Below are 18,947 nucleotides of genomic sequence, written 5' to 3' on the forward strand. Positions count from 1 at the left end.
GTAACTGGGCGAGGTCTCCCAATTTGTTATGATTCTGGACGGTATATCCCCAAGCAGCTATGTTTCGGGTGAGGAGGGATGAACTGGCTCCTGTCTTTGTTCAACCCCCTCAGTTGGTCGCAGCAAGCTTAATTTGAAAAGGGTCACTTCCCTTGTCAATACCTTTTCCCAGTCCAAATGTAGATATGCCTGAAAAGGAAGGAATCAATTTAATCAGGTTTTCTTGAGTTAAAGAATGAGAATATTAGTTACTAAAATACGAGACAAAAGTAATGAAGTACAGCACACAAACAGACAGATTAGAAACGAGAAGCAAGTCCAAAAATAAAAGTTTAAAAAGATGGACGAATCCATCTTTGACTTGACTAAGTAGATGGTGAAACATTGAGGCGCTTAAGTTGTGTGTTTCCGATAATGCTGACTCCAGCAGTTGAACAGTTGGTTTGGAGCTTCTTGGTTCTTCAGGTTAACTAAAATTTTTGTCCTGCTTCATTTTGAACTGTGGCTTTGCTAACTTGACTTGTTTCCAGCAATTAGCAAGAGATTTTTTTACCTGCCAGTACAGAAGTGCAAGTGTGTTCTTCAGCTGTGACCCACACTAAACATAGCAGCACAGTAGAGCTAGAACACCAACCTAGCACACAGAGACCAGTGTGGCTTTTACCCCTTTTATTGTTTATTCCTGGAAGGGGGAAAACCAGAAACATGGCTGGAATATAACTCAAGGGGATGGTTTCTGCTGAGATGGTTATCAGCCTCCATTATCAGAACAGGAGATTACAATTCCGTTTTTGTATTGCATCTCTTCCTTTGAAATGTTTCCGTCTGAAAAAAGGTGTGACATTTTCCGTGTCTCTCTCAACACTGAGTATAATCCACATTGGAATTCCACTGAGTGGTTACTGAGCAATCTTAGCCAGTTTTTGCTTCATGTTCTTTTTAAAAAAACACGTCTTATTTAAAAGTTCAATATGTCTGTACATAATTCAGGGCTATGGTTCATTGTCATGACATAATTCAAATGCCTTTATTATGAAGAGCTACATCCAATTTAGTTCAAATGACTGCCATTTCCCAAAAAATTTTGTTTTGATTAGGGTCTCATGATGAAAATCCTAAATCCATTCCAAGCGACTGATTCCAAAAGATAATTCTGCTTGTTCCAAATCCTCAGAGTTTGCATATACAGCTTCCAGATTGTATGGGACAGTAGTCTCCTTGTTTTTGTAATACACCTGCTCAACAATTGAACATAGTTGTTCCCAGACAAACGTAGCAAGACTTCATGCATAGTTCTACTTAAAGAGACCAGATTCCACAAACACAAACAATATTTGTGATATCTTACAGAGATATGAGCAAGTTACATTTCTATATCTATTTTTAAAATAATTTAATTGTTGTAAATTGGTTTTGAGTCCATTTTGGAATGCACAGCGTTTCACATCAATGCAGCAGTTAATTTGAATCACTGAAATAGACAGATCTATAGATCAAGGAAATAAGCTATTCTGGCTCTGCACAGGCAGTTAAAGTAAAATTTTCCTTCTTTGGCACTTGACACATTTGCTGATAACACATTGGAAAACAGCAGATCACAAGGTCATGATTGTTTACAATTAAAATTAAAAGGGCAGAATATCATAGGCTGATGAGCACCTTTTCCAAACCCCCCCCCCCCGCCATTTATATACAATAAATGCAGATTTATCTATCTGTTTCAAAAAATAATGCAAACTAATAGCATCTACCTCAAAACTGTAAATCAATCGTTCCAATGCAGAGATATTGGATGAGAATGTCTTTTAATACTGCTGGTGATATTTTGCAGATCAATGATGTAAAGCAACAGAACAAGAAGTTGGAAACTCAGGCCAAAAAGGCGCAGAATCGTTTAGAAAATCTACAAGTGAGTTTTAAATGATTGTAGAAAATGTTCCATAATCTATGGAAGGTAAAAGCATTGAAGAGAATAGTTTATCCTCTTTCCCCACATCATCTCCTCTCCCATCCCTAACCCCCACCCCAAGTTATGATGTTCTAATTATGTAACAGTCAAAGGAATTATGGTTATATGTTGTCTGTTCAGTTGTTTGATATCTAGCATATTGACATACCATGACCAGAAATTCAACTTGAGGCAGGTCCAAGGCTAGGAATTTTGCGTATCTCGACCGCTCCAGTGGTGCCTTGCAATACACTGCTCAGAGAATCGCCCACTGTGACCTCCACAACCTGGCACAGCAGTGGGGCGACACACTGGAGCTTGGGGATGAGGAATATGTGCCCACCTCTGAGGAGGACAAGGATGATGATGAGGAGCTGGACCAGCAGGGTCTTGAAGGCGAGCTCAGGAGTGAACTTGGAGGACCAGCCAGAGACTGCAGGTCAGGCAGCAGCGGCGAGAGTCAGTAAGCCTGGAGGACCAGGGAGGCTCTCATGCTCGCCAGCTTCACTTAGGACATGGCCTGGCCCGCCATCGCTACCCTCACCCTCCCAGAGTATGTGTAACATCACTCCAAGGTGCTGAAATTGTGTCGACAACATCAGCAGGTCACTGTCAAGGGCAGGGGGTAGTGATAAGGTACAGAGAGCTGAGCGCCATTGCTCCTCAATCTATGCCATAGTCTGACCCCTGCCTTTCTGCTGAGTGCTCGCTCACGCCCATCACCTGCACACAGTGAGCCAGGGGAGGGGGGGATGCCTGGAGAGATGGGCCAGGGTTCGGAGGTCAACCCACATTGCAGAAGAAAGTGACAGAGGCACCATACTAGTTGTGGTGATGGGGTTTTAATGTTTCACAGGTGTCCAACAATGCCTCAATCTCCCGATGGTGCTGACCCACTCGCCCCACCAACCCCTCATCCCCTACCTTAATCCCACCCACGCCACCCTCTTCCCCCATCCCCGGGTGCCCTCAGTGGTCCTCAACGTGCTTCGCCTTCCTTGCTCTACCGCTACGTCAGGGTGTGTCCCCATGATGCATGTCGTAGGTGGAGTTAGCCAGCTGCTTATCAAATCCCGTGGCCTTCGATGCCCTTTGCGGGCATCCTCTGGGGCCGAAGGGCCTTGATGCACTTGTCGGAAGCACATGCAAAGCCATGCCGCCCTGTTACATGTGCTGACTTTAAGACACATCCCCATCAGAGGGTTGGGACTCTGTTGAGCAGGGGGCACAATCCCCATTCCATGAGATGGGTCCAGGTTGTCACACAACGCCCCCTCTTCCCGGTCAGTGCCCATAGGACCCTGGGGTTCATCTCAGGATGGAGGAGCAGCTGGTTCGAGCCCCAACTGTACCTGCATCATCTGGCTCTTCCAGCCCTGGCACCATGGTGTCAATGCCCTAGGCGAAGCTCCTCATTGATTGGGACATGCTCTGTAGTACATCAGCAATGCCCAACTGGGACATGGGGGGTAGCGCCTTAGCTATTCCCATTTGTAAGGGGGGGCATGTCCCGCAGCACCTCATCAAGGTCAGCCTAGTACTGGGTCACGCTCCCCAGCAAGTCGGACATTCTGCCGAGGCCCTCGGCCATGGCCATCATTGACTGCGCCATGCCTCGGACACGTTCACTAATGCTGCCGACGCCCTGCACCAAGCTCACCGCTGCGGTCACCACCCTACCTACCCCCAATGTTGGCCTCGGTGCCACAAATTCCCGGCAACATCACCTGCGCCTGTAGTCTCTGGAACTCCTCCAATCGGCTATAGATCTGCTGGCGTATCGCTGACATCTCCATCTGAATGTCTAGGCTGCTCCCTAAAGCCTCCATCACCTCCGGGATAGCATGTTCCATAGGCTCAGCATCTGGTATCCAGCAGACCTCCGACTGCTGTCTCACCTGGGGGTCCGTGCCTCGACCTGATGTACACAAGCAACTGTGTGGTGCTCACCAGATTGTGCCCTCGAAGCCTGTCCACTAATATTGCCCACCGAGGTGTATGTATCTGGGCTGGTGGAGGGGGGGATGACAGCTTTGATTGTGGCATCCTCAGAGCTCTCCTCCGAGGTGGTCTCATGGGAGACTGGAGGAGAGTCCACTCCGGATAGGCCGGCGGTGTTGGCTGGTGGACCTGCGGGAGAATGACATATGGTCAGTGGGAGGGGTGGGTTCATCTGCATGGTATTAACTTTAAAAATATATATATATTTTATCCAAAAACTACAAAAACATAAATAATCCAGGGAATACTCTCCCCAACTCCCAGTTTTATAGTCTGTACAAGCTTTTTTCCTTTTTCACCCCCCCCCCCCCCCCCCCCCCCCCCCCCCCCCACATGATGAACAATTCCTCAAACATGGCACTGAACAATCCCCACCGTGCCTCAAAACCCTCCACTGAGCCCCTCAAATCAAATGTAATTTTCTCCAACCGGAGGAAGTCGTCCAGGGACTGATAGACTGCACGCACATTGCCTTGTGCTCACCATGCCACCTGGGAGTGTCCTACATTATTAGAAAGGGGTTCCACTCCCTCAACATACAGCTTGTGTGTGACTCACATGAAGATCACGCACGTTTGTGCACACATCCCGGGGAGTGTGCACGACAGCTACATCCTGGTACAGTCAGGCGTTCCCAGCCTCTTGGAGGACCACCCCAGAATGGGCGGCTGGCCCTTAGGAGATGAAGGATACCCGCTGAGGACCTGGCTAATGATGTCAGTACGGTGATCGGAGAGCCATTACAAAGAGGCTCAAGTGGCTACTCGGGCTGTCATAGAGCGGTGCATTGGACTGCTCAAAATACGGTTCCGATGCCTCAACGTCTCCGGTGGTGCCCTGCAGTACACCATGCAGTGGGTTGCCCGCTTTGTGTTCATCTGCTGTGTCCTTCACAACTTGGCACAGCAACGGGACGACATGCTGGAGGTTGACTATGAGGAACATGTGCCCACCTCTGAGGGGGTGGATGAGGATGACCGAAAGGCACCGGACCAGCAGGAGCTGGACTGGGAGGCCCTCATACCCACCCACTTCACTTAGGACGTGGTCTACTCCGTCTTCGGTACCTTCTCCACTCATTATGGAAGAAAGTGACAGAGGCGTCATACTGGTTGTGGTGATGCATTTTTAATTTGTTACAGGTGTCCAACAATGCCCCACTCTCCCCACCACCCCCTACCTACCCACCCCACCTTCTTCCCCCCTCCCCATGTGTCCTCAGTGATCCTCAATGTGTTTAACCTTCCTTGCTCTACCGCTACTTCTAGATGTGTCCCCAGGAAGCACATTGGAGGTGGAGACAGCCATCACGTCCCGTGGCCTTCGATGCCCCTGGCAGGCGTCCTCTGAAGGCTCTCGGGCCGGAGGGCCCCGGCGCACTTGTCGACAGCACGTGCACAGCTGTGCCACCCTGTCCCCTGTGCTGACTTTGAGACGTGGCCTCATCAGGCGGTGGATCGTTGGGGAGCTGGTGGCCGGCCTCGTCAGGCGGTGGATCTTTGGGGAGCTGATGGCCATCATTCCCACTCCATGGGATGGGTCCAGATTGGCACCCAGTGCCATCTCCTTCCACTCGATGCCCGAGGGTCCTGGAGTTCACCTCGGGATAGAGGGGCAGCTAGTTAGCGCCACGGCTGGCCCCGCATCCTCTTGCTCTGCCAGCCCTGACTGCTCCCCAATGTCTGTACCTAGATGTTGACGCTCTAGGCGATGCTCGTCAGTGATTGAGCCATTGTCTGCAGCACCTCAGCAATGCCCAACTGCGAATGGGACAAGCTCCGCAGCGCCTCGGCCATTCCCATCTGAGAGCGGGGCATGTCCCGCAGCATCTCATCAAGGTCAGCCTGGGGCTGGGTAACATGCCCAGCGATTCGGACATTCTGCTGAGTCCCTCCACCATGGCCGACATTGACTGCACCACGCCTTGGACGCCTTCACTCATGCTGTCGACATCGTGCACCAGGCTCTCCACTGCGGTCGCCACCCTAGCAGTGTTGGCCTTGGTGCCATGCATTGCTGGCGACATCTCCTATGCCCGTGGCCTCATCCAATCGGTTATGGACTGCTGGAGTATCGCTGACATCTCCCGGCCGAGTGCCGGGAAGCTCGCGGCAGTTCCCGCTCGCTACCACACTTAGAAATCTTTCCGGAGAATCGCGCCCCATGTTTTTGGAACTTGCGGAGATTCCCGCCAGGAAAGAGATGTAAAGATGCCGACCAGGCCAGCTCCTCTGAGATGTGAAAGGGAACCCCAATGTTCAGGCAACCACCCCCTCTTCTACTCATTGGCAGAGACCCTCCAACCCACTCACTGGTATCAGGTTGCTGGGACCAGCAAACCCCCCCCCTCCAAAAGTGACCGGCACCCTGTTATGGAGCTGCCAAATGCCCTCCCTCCTTTAAGGACCACCCCTCAATACCCCCCTTTTCATGACTGAGCCACCTGTCAGGCCCTGCCCCTTTGTTGTGCCACTTGGCGGTGCCAGGGGGCAGTGCCAGGGTGATGCCGTAGCCCTGCCCTGTCCCTGACCATCAGGGTGTTCCAATTGCCTTCATGTCTGTCGGCATGGTCATCACGCCTGGTCTCCGTTGATGCCATTCCTGCCAGCATCATGCTTCGCCGATAGGGGCAGTGAATCCTGAGAGCCAGGAGACCTTGGCTAAAATGCGGAAATGCATATTTAAATAAGTTTAAATGCTCGTTTACACATGAAGTCTGGTCATGAACCAGATTGCATTCAGTGCTGCTGGCTGGGAGCATCGAGCTTCATTCAGCACCCGTCACGAACCCCATTTAGAGCCTCTTCTACTCTTTGGGAATAGCGAGAGGTGCACTGGGCGCAACGCAGTGGGAGAATCGTCCCTGTGATATTAAAAAAACTTATAAAAAAATGAATTTGCAACATCCCTAAGTAAATTCAACTTCTATTAAAGAATCTACATTTCTTTCATAATTTGCAGAAATTTCTATTATATCTCGTTGCAAGTTGTCGTCACAATTTTAAAGGAAAACCTATAAATTTTACTCATTTGCAGCGGAAGAATGAGCTATGTGTGGTGCAGACATTTCAAGACAATGTTTCCACTGGTGTGAAGGAGATCAGTTTGGAAAAACGGGAAAAGATTCAACCTGCTCGTAGGATCAGTCGAGTAAGATATTTTGTTCCATTAGGTGGCTTTAAATTGAAATATTGGGCTGCTGCTTTATAGAGTATTTGATTGAGTTTGAAATTCAGGCATGTTTTAAAATTTTACACCCTGTCCACCATTCACCATCCTCCATGCTTGCCTCCAATACTAAGAAATTTTGAGTGTTTGTCCAGCTAATTCAGCTACAGTATCTTGCTATGCATAATTCTCCTATTTTGAGACTAGGTGTCATGGTGGGCAGCTCGGTGACTCTTGTTCCACTTGCCAAATGGTGGGATCCCACGCCAGATTCTGCACTCGAAACCTCAATAATTATGCACAGGCGGGTTCCCCTCCCAAGTCTCCTGTTGAACCAGCAGCTGATTTGCCTGCCTGCCCTCAGCTGACATGTTTGAAGATCCTAGCGCCATATTTAAACACCAGTCCAGCAGACTCTCTCCAGCCCACATGTCCTCACCAAACCATGCAGGACAAGAACAACCCAGTGGGAAAAGGCGAGCCACCTCAAGAAGAAGTATGTCCATCCATTCAACCACCTTCCCCATGAGCCACAAACAACAAGGGCCTCAACACTGATCCCTGCGGAACTCCACTGGACGCAGGCTTCCAGTCAGAAAAACACGCCTTGACCATCACTCTCTGCTCCTGCCACTCAGCCAATTCTGGATCCAATTTGGCAAATTGTTTTGGATCCCATGGACTCTTGCCTTCGCTATCAGCCTCCCATGTGGGACCTTATCAAAACCATGCTGAAGTCCAAGTAGACTATGTCAAATGCATTGCCCTCATCTACACACCTGGTCACCTCTTCAAAAATTCAATCACATTGGTCAGACATAACCAATAACAAAACCATGCTGACTGTTCTTGATTAATCCTTGTCTCCCAAGTGCAGATTAATTTGGTCTCTCTGACTCGCTTCCAATGGTTTCCACACCACTGAGGTTAGACTGACTGGGCTGTAGTTTCCTGGTTCATCCCTTCTTCCCTTTTTGAATAATAGTACCACATTGGCTATCCTCCAGTCCTCCGACACCTCTCCTGGGGAGGAATTGCAAATTATTACCAGCGCCCCTGCTATTTCCTCCTTTGCCTCACTCAGCAGCCTGGAATACATTTCATCTTGCCCTAGAGATTTGTCTATGTTTAAGTCCGCCAGACCACTCAAAACCTCCTCTCTACCTATGTTAATTTATTTAATTTTATCACCGTTCTTCTCCCTGATTTCTATACCTACACCGTCCCTCTCACTCGTAAACACCAGCACAAAGTATTCATTTAGAACCCTCCAACTCCACACACAGTTTACCACTGAGCTCCTTAATGGGCCACACACTTTCCCTAGTTATCCTTTTAAGCTCACTGTACTTGTAAAACAATTTAGGATTGCCCTTTATTTTTCCTGCCAGTATCCTTTCATATCTTCTTTTTGCTCTCCTAATATCCTTTTTAAGTTCCCTCATGAACATTCTTTCCGCTCAAGGGATTCTGCTATTTTGAACCCTTGATAGCTGCCATAAGCTTCTCTTTTTCTTTTCATCCAATGCTTTACATCCCTTGACATCCAGGGCTCACTGGATTTGTTGGCCCCATCTTTTTCTTTATTGGAATACATTGGCCCAATACTCTCCCTCTTTCTTTCTGGACTGCGTTCCACTGTTCTGTCACAGATTTACCTAAAAGTGCCTGCTCCCAGTCCCCTTTGGCCTAATCATATCTAATCTTATTAAAAGCGGCCTTCTCCCCAGTTTAGAACTTTAATTTCAGGCCCATCCTTGTCCTTTTCCATAACAATCTTGAATCTAACAGAGTTATAAGCACTTTCTGCAAAATGCTCACCCGCTGATACTTCAAACATTTGCCTGGATTTGTTATCTTAAATTAAGTCCAGGACTGTGCCCTCTCTTGTAGGATCTTCGACATACTTGCTTAAAAAGTTCTCCTGGATTAATTTTAAGAATTCTGCTCCCTCTAAACCTTTCGCACTATGACCTGCCCAGTTAATGTTGGGGAAGTTGAAATCCTCACTTTCACTACCCTATTACTTTTACGCTTATCTGCAATTTTCCTGCATAGCCCCTCTTCTATTTCTCTCAGACTGTTAGGGGGCCTGTTAGGAACACTCCTAGCAATGTGATTTCTGTTTTCTGCTTTTTAAGTTCTACCCATGAGGCTTCATTTGAAGAACCTGAGATGTCGTCCCTCCTTACTTCTGTAATTGATTCCCTGATCAAAATTGCAAAACCCCTCCTCTTGTACCTCCTTCCCTGTCTTGCCTGAAGATCTTAAATCCTGGAATATTGAGTTGCCAATCCTGCCCCACTTTCAACCATGTCTCAGTGACTGCAAGGGCACCATACCCCCATGTTTTAATTTGTGCCCTCATATCATCTGCTTTGTTTGCCAGACTCCTTGCATCAAAATAAAAATACCATCCGATCTTGCCAAACTCCCTGGTGACTTAACTGGTCTAGAACTTCTATGCCTTCCTGACTCACTTGCTGTCTCTTCAATTTTGGCTGTGTATCTTCCCCTGCTGAACCTTCTCTCAGGATCACACCTCCCTGCCAAGTTAGTTTAAACCCTCCCAAACAGCACTAGTAAACCTCTCTGCAAGGACGTTGGTCCCACTTCGGTTCAGGTGCAAACCGTCTGCCTGTACAGGTCCCTACCATTCCCAAAAATGGTCCCAATATCTCCAAAATGTAAAGCCCTCCCTCCTGCACCATCTCTCCAACCACACATTTATCTGGAATGACCTCCTATTTCCGTATTCTATATTCACATATCTTAACATCATAAGGAATACAATTCCCATTCTCTTGAAAACTGTTCACAGAATCACAGAAAAATACAGTGCAGAAAAGGCCTTCGGCCCGTTGAGTCTACACCGCCGCATGAAAGTTGCCTGATCTGCCAATCCTAATCCCATTTGCCAGCACTTGGCCCATAGCCTCGAATGTTGTGACGTGCCAAGTACTCATCCAGGTACTTTTTAAAGGATATGAGGCAACCCGCCACTACCAGCCTCCCAGGCAGTTCATTCCAGACCGCCGCCACCCTCTGGGTAAAAAAATCTTTTCCTTAAATCCCCCCTGAACCTCCCGCCCCTCACCTTGAACTTGTGTCCTCTCGTAACCGACCCTTCAACTAAGGGGAACAGCTGTTCCCTATCCACCCTGTCCATGCCCTTCATAATCTTGTACGCCTTGATCAGGTCACCCCCCAGTCTTCTCAGCTCCAGCTAAAACAACCCAAGCCTATCCAACCTCTCTTCATAACAAAGATGTTCCATTCCAGGCAACATCCTAGTGAAGTACCTCTGCACCCGCTCCAGTGCAATGACATCCTTCCTACAATGTGGCGACCAGAATTGCAGAGTACTCCAGCTGCGGCCCCACCAATGTTCGATATAACTCCAACATGACTTCTTTGTTTTGTAATCTTGTAAGTGTACCATATGCCTTTTTAGCCACTCTATTAACCTGCCTTTCTGCCTTCAGAGACCTATTTACAAATACGCCACAGTCTCTTTGTACCTCAGGATTTCTAGTGTGGTGCCATTCATTGAATATTTCTTTGTCAAATTGCTGCTTCCAAAGTGTAGCACCTCACACTTCTCAGGATTAAATTCCATCTGACACTTTCCTGCCAATTTGACCATCCCATCGATATCTTCCTGCAACCCAAGACTCTCAGCCTCACTGTTAACCAGCCTATCTTTGTGTCATCCGCAAACTTACTGATCCTATCCCCGACATAGTCATCTAAATCATTTATATAAATGACAAATTATAGGGAACCCAGCACAGATCCCTCTGGCACACCACTGGACACTGGCTTCCAGCCACTAAAGCAGCCGTCTGTCATAACCTCTGTTTCCTAAAGCTCAGCCAGCTTTGAATCCACCTTATCTAGTTACACTGTATCCCATATGCATTTGTCTTCTTTATAGTCTCTCATGTGGGACCTTGTCAAATGCTTTTCTGAAATCCGTGTAAACTACATCAACAGCACTGCCCTCATCAAAAATTTCAATCAAATTTGTTGGGCATGACCTCCCGCTGACAAAGCCATGCCTACTATTCATGATCAAACCTTGCCTCTCCAAATGGAGATAGAGTCTCTCCTTCAGAATTTTCTCCATTAGTTTCCCCACCACTGACGTGAGACTCACTGACCTGTGCCACATTCTCTCCGTGTCTGTGTGGGTCTCTCCCTACATTCCAAAGATGTGCAGGTAGGTGGATTGGCCATGCTAAATTGTCCCTTAATTGGAATTTTGTTTTTAAAAGCAGCCCTAGACTTTTTCTCCTTTTTCTGATGTCTTCCCACATCTTAAATTCCCTTTCCACTCCAAGCCCTGTAATACCAGTTCTAAAACTCCTTGCTATCTAACTTCTGTCCTGCCCACAGAACTATTCAGCTTTGGTTATATGGCACTAATGACATCCTTTTTGACTGACTATGCTGCACTATACTTTCTGAGCTTCAATCTGTCCACAGTGTTCTTTCTCATCAATTCACTCACATCTCCTTCACCTCTGTGCATCTATTATCCTCCTTTGCTGTCCATCCTTGATTAGTTCCACTCATAGTTATCTCAATGACCCTAGCATACCTTTAGTAATGGCTTCTCCTACTCCTCCATGCAGTCACATCTGGGATAAATTCTTAGGTCACCCCATTTCCCCATCTCTTGGAAGTGTAATTCAAACATTTCGGGCTAGTTTCTAAAATAATTTTAAATTTGTTAGAAATTATTCATTGATCTCTTTCTGTAAACTCAAAATATTTATTAAAAAACATAAATTGTTCATAATTTTAGAGCCCTGCATTAAAATTTATTCTTCGCTTTTTTGTTTCAATGTAACCGAGAATCTCAAGTCGCTCCACATAATTCTGATTTCCCATTTCTAACATCCAAACTGTAGTTTTGACCCAGTTCTTGTGCACATGAATCTATTGTACAAAACAGCCAATATGTTGTTTTATGTTGACTGGATGAAATTTTAATGAGCGGCATTAGCAACAGCCAAAATGTTAAATAATATATTGAACTAATGGTCGAGAAGGTATTATTCTGTTTTTGGGACTGACATGCATGAGGATACTGAGATTTTTTTTACCCTTTATCGACAATAAACTCATACAGTGAATTTTCTCAGTATATATTTGCAATCAATAACACCCACTTTTAAGCGCAAAATGAAAACCGATATTGGAAACTTGCATATAAATTGTAACTTTATTTTTTAAATAAATTTAGAATACCCAATTTTTTTTTTCCAATTAAGGGGCAATTTAGTGTGGCCAATCCACCTATTCTGCACATCTTTGGGTTGTGGGGGTGAGCAAACTCCACACAGACGGTGACCCGGGGCCGGGATCGGACCCGGGGCCGGGATCAAACCCAGGTCCTCAGCGCCGTAGGCAGCAGTGCTAACCACTGGGCCACCATGCTGCCCTTAAATTGTAACTTTATGACATGTTCTCTAATTCTATAACTGCCTGTTTGAGGTCTCCTATTTATCTTCCAGCCTCTTTTGAATAGCAGTTTCTGTGAACTGTTTGGAGTTCTGCTGGACTGGATCTCTGACGGTTACCTTTATTATTTGACGTCAGAAGATGAAAATGATGTTCAAACGTCATTGGGTCCCAATTATTTACCTAGAAAATCTATTCAAGAGAAATGTGTAAAGGTATTCTGTTTTTTTTACTCCTTGGGTGTTTTTCTTGTGTGAAAGACGTTTCTTTGCTGTCTGAATGTTGTCTGTGGAATGAATTAATTTGTAATTGTAATATAAACATAAACTGCTGGAATTACTCGGTAGATCTCTGGAGAGCAAAGCATCATTAATGTTTCAGGTCAATGACATTTTATCACAAGTGCAAAAAGTTAGAAATGTAACTGGTTTTAACCACATACAAAGGCAAGAGTTGGGAAGATTAAAAGGGAGAAGGATGTGATAATATGGAAGGCAGGAGAGATTAAATGCCGGAAGAGACAATAGTGCACGATAAAAGGAAATGGTAATGCAACATTTAAAGGAACCAAAGATGGATTTAGAGGCGGTACAAATGGAAATAGCGGCATGATCACCCATAGCTACTGCCCAAAGAAAAATGTAAAATTGGGGTACAGGCCATGATGTGAAACTTGAACTCTATGTTTAGTCCAGAAGACTATTAAGTTCCTAATCAGAAGATGAATGCAGTTCCTCAAGCTTACATTTAACTGCTTTAGATCAATATAGTAGACTAAGGGCAGCAAGGCCAGAGAGGACGCCAACTAGAAAATGTTTGATGGTGGTATACTTTGTAATAGATATTGGCAGTCTTTCTGCTGACCAATAAATTAATCTCCGAACTTTACTATTTGCCGAACTGAAAAAAAGACTCTGCCCCACATTTTTACACAAGTTCAGCTAATTTCTGCATATTAATTAATTTAAGAGTTGTGTGAAGAGTTGAATAGAAATTTGCATCAAAAATGAATGTTAGTTAAAACATGTATATTCATTCAACACCGTATGTATAAAATGTTTAATCAAATGTTTATTTTTACATTAGTGCTACTGTGCAGCCAATATGAAAATCACAAACTGCACAGGAGCTAATATTACTGGGAAGAGGCAGCAGTTTCTATTCCTTCCAGTCCTATTAACACTGAAATAAAACACCTTCCTGCTAAAACTAAATTAACTTGAAAAGAATCTGTGTATTCTTTCAAGTAGACCTAATTTATATGAACAGCCCATTAGGTTTCAACAATTTCATAAGAAAATCAAAGCCTCTATTTAAGCTTTGTACGTAAATACTTTGTAATTTCTACCCTGGTGAGCTGCTACCCCCCATCTTGTATCTTGCATGCATGGTATTTTTTGCTTTGTCTTTTAAGAATATCACATGCAGATGGCCCAGCAAATTCATAAATATACAGAGACACGAATTGGTTTGGAAACTGAAGCATAATTCCAGCATTCAACTCCTCACAAAGCGAATTATCCAGCAAATTTGACTGCATTTTCTTTTTTTTAAATAAATTTAGAGTACCCAATTCTTTTTTCCCCAATTAAGGGGCAATTTAGCATGGCCAATCCACCTACCCTTTGGGTTGTGCGGGTGAGACCCACGCACACACGGGGAGAATATGCAAACTCCATACGGACAGTGACCCGCTGCTGGGATCAAACCCGTTAGCAATAACCACAGAGCCATCATGCCGCCTATGCGATTGCACTTTCATCAGAGGCCATGCCTTTGGAAGACTTTTTTTTTCTGCAGGTCCCAACACTCCGTTTATGCCCCTTTTTACAATCGAAGCAAGCAAGTTTATGTTTAACTCCCAAATCCTTCTCCCAATTAGCAGGTGTTTTTCACTGCTTTTCCCTTTTCATCAAACTGGAAGAAGACCAATCCTGTTCCAGGCTAGCTGAACTTTTAAACGTGCCTTTTGTCTCATGCTTCAAACTATCCCATGAAGATCGTTTCTCCAGGAAATTCTCCTTGTGGATCAGCACATACACATCAGCAACAACAGCTGCTTGACTGGCTTCAAGAACCTTTTGCTCATTTAAATAAGGAACTGAGTCATTAGGTAGATTCCTTTTAAAGTCCTCCACAAGCATCAACTCTCTCAGTTTTTTAAAAGTCAAAATTTATTTCCTGAGAGACTCGCCATCTGTTAGAGGGTTTCTTTCTCTCTGGCAAAATCAAGATCAGTTTGGCCCTCCTGATTACTATAATTTCTAAACCGTTGTCTATATGTTTCAGGAAGAAACTGGTAAGCTCTCAATTTAGCTGCTTTAATGTCTTCATACCACAAACGTTGCTCTGTGATTTAGTAGGCCACAAATGAGACCGAACCGAGTTGGTCAAAAGATTGCTCTATCGGTCACATACCTGTCCAACTTTATGCAGATCTTGATCGTGAATGTCCTCTGGCTCCCCGCCCCCTTAACAGGGGAGCTCGTATTCTGCGAGACCATTGGAAGATTGATTACTCCAATCCCGTGGTCTTGTGCGGGTTATAACAGCAGCAAGATTGAATTAGCTCCCTGAGCTTTATAAGTCAGCATACATTGCAATAAAAGGGAACCTAAATTGCTCTTGGCCAATTCAAATTAATTGCCACTTTTCCAAAGTGCAGAAATACTTATTCACTTTTCCCTCAAAAGGAGGCACCAGTCTAATGCGGCTGCTAACTTCAAAACTGGATGAGTGAGCTGCTTGGCCACCTGCACCAATTCAAGCCCTCTCATTCGCACTGCTTTATCCACCTTTAGTTTCTTACTGTGTTATGGGTCAGAGTTTAGAGAACTCCAAAGTGTATCATGGAGTTCACCTGACCCACAACTTTTAATCGATTGTGGTATGGGGAGCACACGGCCCCCTCTACAGTTGTACAGCAGAAATTAAAAGTATTTTTTAAAACAAAACAATGTTTATTCTATGAACTCATGTTAACCTTTTTAAAACAAACAGTGAATATCTTAGCAACCATTAATTCAAAGATAACCCCCAAAGAATACAACACTAAGGAATCCTTTAAGCTGTTTTTTTAACTCCCAGAAGACTTAACAAACCTTTAAGTCACACATGTAAACACATCAGAGTTTACATTCACTACTGAAAACATTTATAATTCTTCTGAATTCACCAAATGATCAAGAGATAGTCCTTCATGGCAGAGAGAACAGCAATACAGCTGCTTTGGCTGACTTCAGCTGCAACACACTGCAAAACGAAACCAAAAAGACAGATACACCCAAGCTTTTCTCAAAGTGAAACTAAAAAGCAGAACCAGAGCTCAGCTCCACCCACACTCTGACATCACTGCAGTAACATGAGCAGCCAAACATTTCTGAAAGCGACATTCTCATGACATCTCCCCCAAAGAAAAATAAATAAACTATCAACTTCAAGATGGTTTCATTTTTCACCTTTTCACCATCCTTTAAGAAATGCACACAGTAAATATGCTTTATCGTTTCAAAAAACAACACACGCAAATAGGTATAATAATATAGTCCATTTCTTTTTCGTTCTTCTTCCTCCAACTGAAATCCTTCTCGATTGACAGTCTCTTTGAACAAGAAGTTCTCTGCACGATCCGTCCATTTCTCTACGCCTCAGCATTTCTCTTTAAAGTCAGATACTTTAGTTCAATCTGATCACAGAGTCCCTTGTAATTCTCCAACACATGCACATTGGTTATCACAGCTTTCAGGCAGTCAAATGCCTGCCAAAAGTCCGCTGTCCATTGAAATTTTCGACGTTTCTTCAGCAAGTCCATCAGTGGAGCAATCATGCTACAAAACCTTTGCGCAAATGTTCGATCAAATCCACTGATGCAAAGAAATTGCATTATTTCCGTTTGTCTCGAGGGTATTGAAAACTTCTCAAGGAAAGTGACTTGGGCTTTTCCAAATTCACTTTCGGGCAGGTTTATCACCAAATCCGCCTCCTGAAGTTGATCGAATAACTCCCATCAGATGTTTTAAATGTTCTGTCCATGTCTGGCTGAAAATTACCAGATCATCGATGTATACCGCACAATTGGGTAATCCTGAAACAACTTTGTTAGTTAACCGTTGAAATGTGGCTGGGGCGTTTTTCATGCCAAATGGCATAACTTTGAATTGGTATATACCATCTGGAGTCACAAAAGCTGAAATCTCCATCGCCCTTTCGGATAAGGGTACCTGCCAGTAACCTTTTAAGTAAATCCAGTTTGGAAATAAAAGCGGACTGTCCCACTTTCTCAATGCAATCCTCCAAATGTGGGATAGGATAAGAGTCCATTCTTGTAACTGCATTAATCTTTCTATAGTCCACACACAACCGTTGGGTACCGTCTGGTTTAAGTACCATCACTATGGGTGAGCTCCATTGGCTGCAACCCACTTCAATTATGCCATTTTTAAGCATACTTTCAATCTCTTTGTTAACCTGTGCCAATTTTAGCGGGTTAAGTCTATATGGATGTTGTTTGATTGGAACAGCATTTCCCACATCTACATCATGTACAGCTGTTTTAGTACTTCCCAATTTATCTCCACAAACTTGCCCATGTGATATCAATAACTCTTTCAGGTCAGTTCGATTTTCCTCTGGAAGATAACTCAACAATTTATCCCAATTTTTAAGAACATCCTAATTTTCCAATTTAATTTGAGGCATATCAAATGAAATGAAAATGTAAATCGCTTATTGTCACAAGTAGGCTTCAAATGAAGTTACTGTGAAAAGCCCCCAGTCACCACATTCCGGCGCCTGTTCGGGGAGGCTGGTACGGGAATTGAACCCGCGCTGCTGGCCTTCATAAAATTTACAGTGCAGAAGGAGGCCATTCGGCCCATCGAGTCTGCACCAGCTCTTGGAAAGAGCACCCTACCCAAGGTTAACACCTCCACCCTATCCCCATAACCCAGTAACCCCACCCAACACTAAGGGCAATTTTGGACACTAAGGGCAATTTATCATGGCCAATCCACCTAACATGCACATCTTTGGACTGTGGGAGGAAACCGGAGCACCCGGAGGAAACCCACGCACACACGGGGAGGATGTGCAGACTCCGCACAGACAGTGACCCAAGCCGGAATCGAACCTGGGACCCTGGAGCTGTGAAGCAATTGTGCTATCCACAATGCTACCGTGCTGCCTAAAACGATGAGTACTTATTTCATTCCCCGCTGTATTTGCGTATGAATTCTGATTGAGAAACTTTCTCTTCCTCACTTTGAAACTCACGGAGAGGCGCTGAAGTTCCCAATTTATTATTGCGATGGCCGGGAATCGAACCCGGGTCAACTGCTTGGAAGGCAGCTATGTTAACCACTATACCACCATCGCCTTGTTCTGCTTTACAAGCCAGCTGTTTAGTCCACTGTGCTAAACCAGCCCCGACCAACCAAATTCACAGTCACCTGGATTTGGTTCGTCACTTTGAGTTAGAATCATTAAAACCTCCTCCTTTTTCTCGCCTTCCTTTTCAAAGTACCTTTTAAGCATATTCACATGACACACTCGATGAGTCTTCCTTCTATCTGGTGTTTTTACCACCTAATTCACCTCACTTAATTTCCTTTCAATCTGATAAGGTCCGCAAAACCTAGCTTTTAAAGGTTAACCTACCACTGGTAACAATACTAAAACTTTATCTCCACTGGCAAAACTACGAACTTTGGATTTCTTGTCCGCGACCTGTTTCATCACATTTTGTGCAACTTTCAAATGTTGTCTCGCCAATTCACCTGCTCTATTTATTCGTTCCCTAAAATTTGACACGCAATCCAATAATGTAATTTCCGATTTCTCCCCTACCAATTTTTCTTTAATTAATTTAAGTGGTCCTCTTACCTCGTGACCAAAAATTGGTTCAAAAGGACTACATTTGGTTTACTCATTAGGTGCATCCCTAATTGCAAACAGTATGAATGGACTTCTTTTATCCCAATCCTCTGGATAATCTTGACAATAAGCCCTCAACATTGTCTTTAATGTCTGATGCCACCTTTCTAACACTCCCTGCGATTCTGGATGGTACGCAGTTGATTTAAATTGTTTTATTCCTAAGCTATCCATTACTTCTTGTCCATATTCTGTAAAGAATTTAAGTAACTCCTCCACAATCTTTTTAGCTGTAATATTGCATACTGGAATGGCCTCTGGAAACCAAGTAGACACATCCATTATCGTCAAAAGATATTGATTCCCACTTTTTGTTTTAGGAAGTGGTCCTACGCAATCAATTAGGACCCTTGTAAAAGATTCCTCAAATGCTGGAATGGGTATTAAGGGCGCTGGTTTTATCACTGCTTGAGGTTTCCCTATCACTTGA

General features: G+C 44.6%; 1 protein-coding gene and 1 non-coding gene across 4 annotated transcripts in view; one reads left to right on the forward strand and one right to left on the reverse strand.

Moving 5' to 3' along the window:
- The window catches only part of LOC140391804 (coiled-coil domain-containing protein 138-like), a 183,847-nt gene that overhangs the window by 110,567 nt on the left and 54,333 nt on the right, over window positions 1-18,947 (forward strand). For all 3 annotated transcript variants that reach the window (XM_072476701.1, XM_072476703.1, XM_072476702.1), the window contains exons 8-10: window positions 1,832-1,909; window positions 6,986-7,099; window positions 12,640-12,801. In XM_072476701.1, coding sequence (XP_072332802.1) covers window positions 1,832-1,909; window positions 6,986-7,099; window positions 12,640-12,801 — 354 coding nt within the window. The remainder of the gene's footprint in view (window positions 1-1,831; window positions 1,910-6,985; window positions 7,100-12,639; window positions 12,802-18,947) is intronic.
- Window positions 17,888-17,959, reverse strand: trnag-ucc (transfer RNA glycine (anticodon UCC)). The gene has a single exon. It is a non-coding gene; the product is annotated as a tRNA-Gly (tRNA).

The sequence above is a fragment of the Scyliorhinus torazame genome, chromosome 15 (genome assembly GCF_047496885.1).
Source record: "Scyliorhinus torazame isolate Kashiwa2021f chromosome 15, sScyTor2.1, whole genome shotgun sequence".
Lineage (NCBI taxonomy): Eukaryota > Metazoa > Chordata > Chondrichthyes > Carcharhiniformes > Scyliorhinidae > Scyliorhinus > Scyliorhinus torazame.